Source organism: Brachyhypopomus gauderio, chromosome 19 (genome assembly GCF_052324685.1).
Source record: "Brachyhypopomus gauderio isolate BG-103 chromosome 19, BGAUD_0.2, whole genome shotgun sequence".
NCBI lineage: Eukaryota > Metazoa > Chordata > Actinopteri > Gymnotiformes > Hypopomidae > Brachyhypopomus > Brachyhypopomus gauderio.
In genome coordinates this window covers 1,177,543-1,185,042 of record NC_135229.1, presented here as the reverse complement: position 1 = coordinate 1,185,042, position 7,500 = coordinate 1,177,543, and the positions used below count along the sequence as shown (strand labels likewise).

The 7,500-nt window shown below is 45.5% G+C and overlaps 1 protein-coding gene across 4 annotated transcripts in view; it reads left to right on the top strand.

The window, feature by feature from the left end:
* yeats2 (YEATS domain containing 2) overlaps positions 1-7,500 on the top strand; it is a 37,157-nt gene that overhangs the window by 15,574 nt on the left and 14,083 nt on the right. For 3 of the 4 annotated variants that reach the window (XM_076981792.1, XM_076981790.1, XM_076981791.1), the window contains exons 14-17: positions 1,893-2,072; positions 2,949-3,186; positions 3,755-3,904; positions 7,358-7,470. In XM_076981792.1, coding sequence (XP_076837907.1) covers positions 1,893-2,072; positions 2,949-3,186; positions 3,755-3,904; positions 7,358-7,470 — 681 coding nt within the window. The remainder of the gene's footprint in view (positions 1-1,892; positions 2,073-2,948; positions 3,187-3,754; positions 3,905-7,357; positions 7,471-7,500) is intronic. The other variant, XM_076981789.1, reaches the window with a different exon arrangement.

Below are 7,500 nucleotides of genomic sequence, written 5' to 3'. Positions count from 1 at the left end.
TGTGTGTGTGTGTGTGTGTGTGTGCGCGAGCGTAACTTCTTTTAAATGGAACATCTATCTGTGGCGTGGTGTTGTTTCCTGTGCGCCTGTCTGCAGGATTTCTGTCTCTCTCTCTCTCACACACACACACACGTGCAATTTTGCTGAATTCTCCCCATGGCAGAGATCTGCTCTGTGTGCCACACCTGTGCTGGATTATACTTTTTCGTGAGTGACCGTACCGCGCGACTCCGCACACCTTGTGCAAACATTCAGGAGCGGTGGAGGCGTTTATACTCGACACGTCACATTCTGTGCAGTGTTCTCCATAACGATATGTGGTAGTATAAAGAAACCCCTCAAAAAAGGGGGAAGGAACATTTACCTGACGAATTTTAATGTTGCTTTGTGTTCCAGGTTTGAAATGTGCTAAAGTACTTGAAAATGCTTGAAATTGTAACTACTTAGTTAAAAAAAAATAGCTATCTGACTGAATAGTTCTCTTGTATTACGTTAACAAATACGAGCCTCTTGTAATTCCAGAACGAAACATGAGAGAACGTGAAGACGTTAAGATTGGGCGTTTTGAAAATAAACAACCATTAAATAATGTGATAAAAAGCGAATTATTTCGAATCATTTCGAGTATAAATATTTAACTTAATTAAGTTTAACATGCTGGAAAATATTGAAATGGACCTTGAAAGTGCCGTACAAGTGCTTTAATTCCACCTTATAAAGGTGTATGAACCCTTCAAACACGACTTTGTTCATTGCGCTGAGACGCGGAGCGCGCAAAGTTACAAAATTCAAGAGGTGCACGACCTCATGAAGCGCAGGGCGGAGCCACCATCATTACGTCATTTTCGGCACGCAGACCCTCGTGCCACTCACAACGTGTCGAGTATAAACCTAGCTTCAATTAAGAGGGCTGCTCTGAGCTCTCCTCCTCAGTACAGTGGTCCCGACATGGAAGAGTGTATTCTCTGTGCCTCACGTGTGCTCACGTCTGTTCACCCTCACTCTCTGTGCCTCACGTGTGCTCACGTCTGTTCACCCTCACTCTCTGTGCCTCACGTGTGCTCACGTCTGTTCTCCTTCACTCTCTGTGCCTCACGTGTGCTCACGTCCGTTCTCCTTCACTCTCTGTGCCTCACGTGTGCTCACGTCTGTTCTCCTACACTCTCTGTGCCTCACGTGTGCTCACGTCCGTTCTCCTACACTCTCTGTGCCTCACGTGTGCTCAAGTCTGTTCTCCTACACTCTCTGTGCCTCACGTGTGCTCACGTCTGTTCACCCTCACTCTCTGTGCCTCACGTGTGCTCACGTCTGTTCACCCTCACTCTCTGTGCCTCACGTGTGCTCACGTCTGTTCTCCTTCACTCTCTGTGCCTCACGTGTGCTCACGTCCGTTCTCCTTCACTCTCTGTGCCTCACGTGTGCTCACGTCTGTTCTCCTTCACTCTCTGTGCCTCACGTGTGCTCACGTCTGTTCTCCTTCACTCTCTGTGCCTCACGTGTGTTCACGTCCGTTCTCTTTCACTCTCTGTGCCTCACGTGTGCTCACGTCTGTTCTCCTTCACTCTCTGTGCCTCACGTGTGCTCACGTCTGTTCTCTTTCACTCTCTGTGCCTCACGTGTGCTCACGTCTGTTCTCCTTCACTCTCTGTGCCTCACGTGTGCTCACGTCTGTTCACCCTCACTCTCTGTGCCTCACGTGTGCTCACGTCTGTTCTCCTTCACTCTGCCTCACGTGTGCTCACGTCTGTTCTCCTTCACTCTCTGTGCCTCACGTGTGCTCACGTCTGTTCTCCTTCACTCTCTGTGCCTCACGTGTGCTCACGTCTGTTCTCCTTCACTCTCTGTGCCTCACGTGTGCTCACGTCTGTTCTCCTTCACTCTCTGTGCCTCAGGTCATCATTAAGCAGGAACCAGGGGAAGTGACCACCCAACCGTCACCACAGCAACAGGTGGTGTCCACGACGACAGCCCAGCAACAGCAGCAGTATGTGGCTGTGAAAGCAGGTCACGTGACCCCCATGTCCCCACAGAAGAGTGGGGCGGGGTCAGGAGGCGGAGCCACGCCCAGCAAGGTCCTGATTGGTATTCATTCATGTGTTTAGCTAGTGATTCAGCCCTGTAGAGGGACAGCAGGGCGTTATCAAGCTGCTGTTTTTAGATCAGTCCTCTCTGAGTGTGAGACACTGTAAGTGACCCATATATAACTCGCCTGCATTTGTCCTAGAAGAGACGTTTTAACTCTCTGACGAACCTGCGAATCTCAGGCTTCTGTGGGGAATCTCACTATATTCCACATTTCAGTCTCACTAACTTTTAGCTGGCTAGCACTGACCGTTTGGTGAGGTCTGCCCGTGTCTGAGCGTTCCAGGGAGCGGGAGCGTTTGGTGAGGTCTGTCCTTGTGTGGGTCCTTCTGGGCTGAAGACAGATGAGAGTTGGGTCGTTCACAGCAGTGTCGTTTCACAGGGTTTGAAAAATTACTGTAATAACTAAAGTCAGAGTGTGGTGTGTTGTGTGTGTGTGTGTGTGTGTGTGTGTGTGTGTGTGTGTGTGTGAGTGCTGATGGCCTTGACCTCCTGGGTTCTGCTGCTTATATGTGTGTTCTGCACATCAGTGTAAGTCATGTCGGTCAGGAGGTCGTGTTCTCAGCAGTGAGACACCAGAGGCTCAGACTCTGTCTCACTGCCTCATCTCCAGGCGTTCCTCCTGCTTGGTGCTGTGCTGAGATGTTGATCTTTGTTGGGTCTAGTCTAAACCAGGAGAACACAATCTCTCCTTCACCAAGAAGCACAACTACCCCGCATAGCTGACTGGGTCTCAGACTGGTCAAACTGGGATAGCTTCATCAACTTGTTAGTCTAGAACTGGTCCAGTAAATTCATATCTCTCTCTCTCTCTCTCTCTCTCTCTCTCTCTCTCTCTCTCTCTCTGTCTCTCTCTCTATCTCTAGGTCAGTACTCTACAGTCTGCAGTAAAGCAGGTGGCCATCAGCAGTGGGCAGATCCTGGTTGCCAAGTCCAGCCCCGCCGTCTCAAAGGTCATGGGGCAGAAACAGGTGGTGGCACAAGGTGTTGCCAAGGCGATTGTTAGTGGGGGCGGAGCCAGTGTCACAGGCAGCACAGCTGGACAGCAGGTGCACACAGTCGCCAAGGCAACAGGAGGATCGGGAGCTGGCGGCAAAAGTGGAGGTCAGAGGTCAAACGCCTTGCACCCCTGGTTAAATAAACATTTGGTGTCTTAAAGGTTTGGTGGAGAGCTTACTTTGCATTGTGGGATACCTCCCATCCACATGTTAATCAGACAGGCTCTTCCTGGTTGGTGTGCTCACTGTGTGTGTGTGTGTGTGTGTGTGAGAGAGAGAGAGAGAGAGAGAGAGACGTATACAGTCACTGTATGCATTTTCACTTCCTAAATGTACATCCCGAGTCTTGAATGTGTGTAAAAGTACGTACAGCACATGTCAGCTGTCAGGAATGACGTGTTTATTTGTCCATCTTTGATGAAGAGTCTGAATGATGTTCTTGATGAAGAGTCTGAATGATGTTCTTGATGAAGAGGCTGAGTGATGTTCTTGATGAAGAGGCTGAGTGATGTTCTTGATGAAGAGGCTGAGTGATGTTCTTGATGAAGAGGCTGAATGATGTTCTTGATGAAGAGGCTGAATGATGCTGTTTCTCAGCTGTGCTGTTACTGTTCTGTGTGCCGTGTGTCTCTGATGCTGATGCGGTTGCCGTGGTGCGGTTGTCGTCTCCGTAGTGATGGCCACGCTGCAGCTGCCGGTGAGTAACCTGGCCAGCCTGCCCCCTGGTACCAAACTGTACCTCACCACCAACAGCAGGAGCACAGCGGGTAGAGGCAAACTACTGCTGATACCCCAGGGAGCCATACTACGTACCAGCAGCGCAGGTTAGACACACACACACACACACACACACACACACACACACATATACACACATATATACACATATATACACATCTTCGGCACCAGGAGCGCAGGTCAGACACTATATATATATATATATATATATATATATATATATATATATATATATATATTAGGGGTGGGACGCGATAAAAAAAATTAATCGAATTAATCGGAAGCTTTGTAATTAATTAATCGAAATTAATCGCATTTTAATCGCATTTCAGTATTTAACATGAGAAATATTAATTTAAGTTTGAATGATGAATGAATCAATGAACATAATCAAACTTCAACATCTTGTTTATTTTTCCACCAGTCTACTACACAGACCAATATATGAGTGCAGAAAACAGTTCAGAACATTGGAAATTCTGACCAAAAATGTTGTTTAATTTTGGGAGTTTTGCTCAGGATATTGGAAGAATTGAAGTAAATCAGAAGATGTTTTTAATACCATTTTAGATGGTATACTTTTCTTAAATTTCCCAGGCCTCTGCCACAGGCATCTCCATAGTGCCTAGAAGTGGTCTTCTGCATGCTCAAAGCAAATGACTGGATCTTCCATTCATCATCTATAATATGAGCTGTCACACCAAGATAATTCTTGTTGCTAACAGAGGTCCAGTGATCCCCAGTCAGAGCCACATTTGTGGCGCTCTTCACAATAACCTGTTTTACTTCCCTTTCACAATAACCTGTTTTTTTTCCCTCGTTCTTACGTACGAGGTTAAGAAGTACTTGGTGCTAAGAACGTTTTGGGAAACTCACCCCTGGACGGTAGTTCGTAACTTGCATCAGTTGACGCAATGTGCAGCGCTTCTTGTAAGCCTTTATCTTCGACCACAGAGAGCGAACAACAACACAAATAATGTGACGCGTCATGTATAAACGCGTGCGGAGTCGCGCGCTACGGTCACTCGCGAAAGTTTAATCCAGTCTTAATGGTCCAATGAAGGTACTTTAAAAACCAGGACATTTCCTCACTTAAAAAAAACCCGGGATGACCGGGACAGGATGTGAAATGCGGACGTTTAGGTCACCCTATCGTACTAGGAATACATTTAGCAGCTAAGTTATCATTACTGAACTGCGCGTTAAGCTGGGCGTACACTGTGCGATTTTTGGCCCATTTTCAGCCGATTTTTCACTCGTTTCGGCTCAATCGCGTGTCGTGCATCGTATAGTTTACACAGGTAAACGAGGAGCGATTCACACCTCACGACCAACTCCCGATCAGAAATCGCAGCGTCGCAAGAATATCAAACATGTTTGAAATTCAAATCGCTCCTCGTGAGAGTATCGCACTGTTGAAGCAGCTCCACGAGCCGACTCTCTATATTTAAATTTCCCATCCACCAGCGTAGCCTCTTCAGACATCTGCATCATGCTCATCTTATCGTGCGTCCATATAATCTGTACACCTGGAACTCGTGCACTGAGAAACATTCCACGATGCAAAAGTGTATCGTGCGTTAAAATGCGTTAATTTTTTTAGTGCGTTAATTTTCCTGTAATTAATTAATCGAAATTAACGCGTTAAAGTCCCACCACTAATATATATATATATATATATATATATATATATATATATATATATATATATATATATATATATTAGGGGTGTCAGGATTTCGATATTTAATCGAAATCGATCGAAATTATGTCACAATCTCGAGCCTCGAAGTCAAAAAGAGGTTCGAGGATCCCTCCCTCTAAACTATGCAAGCACCCACACTACACAAATTAAAGCCTGGTTTATACTTGATGTGTCGAGAGGGTCCGCGCACCGAAAATGACGCCATCGTGGTGGCTCCACCCGTGCGCGTGGGCCTCACGCTCTGGCGATTCGCGAGGTCGTGCACCTCTCGAATTTTGTAACTGCGCACGCCTTTACAAGGTGGAATTCAAGCACTTGTATGTCACTTTCAAGGTCCATTTCAATAATTCCCAGCACGTTAAACTTAAGTTAAATATTTATACATATACTCGTAATGATTCAAAATAATTAATTTTTATCACATTTAATGGTTGTTTATTTTCAAAACGCCCAATCTTAACGTCTTCACGTTCTCTCATGTTTCGTCCTGGAATTACAAGAGGCTCGTATTTGTTAACGTAATACAAGAGAACTGTTCAGTCAGACAGCTGTTGTGAAACCAAGTAGTTACAAGTACTTTAGCCAAAATTCCAGCACATTTCAACCCTGAAACACAAAGCAACATTAAAATTCGTCAGGTAAATGTTCCTTTTCCTGTTTTTGAGGGGTGTTTCTTTATACTACCACATATCGTTTCTACAACACTGCAAAGAATGTAACGCGGCAAGTATAAACGCCTCCGCCTTTCGCACGAGGTGTGCGGAGTCGCGTACTACGGTCACTCGCGAAAGTATAAGCCTGGTTAAGGTCGCATCTTACAACTAAAGTGTTGCCCTCCATGTATGAAGACACTAAAGAAATTGTTTTTTAAGAAATTTTGTAGGATAGAGTTTAATTTGTTAAGGCTCTATTTCAGGGGTGCCCATTACGTCAATCGCGATCGAAGGAAGTGTCGGTCGATCGCGAAGGAATGTGCGTAGATCGCGCAACATTAAAAAGTAGTGGATGAATTGCCCATCTGCACTGATGGTTGTATTTTGATTGACAATCATGGTAGCCAATCTGACGTCTAGGGTTTGACACACGCAAATCACCCCCCCCCCCCCCCCCCCCCATCTTTCTGACTTGGTCATCTTATAAGTAGCTCGCAAGCTGAAAACTTGTGGGCACCCCTGCTCTATTTGTTCTATTATTTTGTACATGACTGTTCCTGTATTTTTTTATTATTTATTTTATGTTGCACATTGCTGCTACCAAAAAAAGCCACTAGATAGCAGGTACCCTCTGTGACCTCATTGTTGTTATTATTATTATTTGTTTGTTTTTGTTGTTTTCCACTGAGAACAAGATTGTTACATTTATCTTAATTAAATTATTTAAATTTGACCATTAGTGCCTAATGCCTAATTACAGATCACTTGTATCACTTTGCATCACTTATATCAAACCCACCTTTTGAAATAAGATATTGTAAATTTGATTAATCAAACCAATGACTGACCATAGACTAATCTAAAACTGGCATAGGCCTCTCTGCTGTAAATCGAGAATCGAATCGAATCGTGACCCTAAAATCGGAAATACAGTTGAATTGAGGATTTAGAGAATCGTGACACCCCTAATATAGATACATATATACACACACACACACACATATACACATATAAACATCCTCCAAACTAGCAGTGCAGGTTAGAGACACACACACACACACACACACACCTGTCCCCCCCACACACACACACACACCTGTCCCCCCCACACACACCTGTCCCCCACGCACACACACACACACACCTGTCCCCCCCACACACACCTGTCTCTCTCCCTCCAGGTCTCCAGTCTCAGGGTTCGTCCTCTGGTTCTGCTCAGTCCTCCAGTGGTTCTGGATCTAGTGGACCAGCACACCTCTCCTACACCTCCTACATACTGAAACAGACCCCGCAGGTACCAGACACACACACACACACACACACA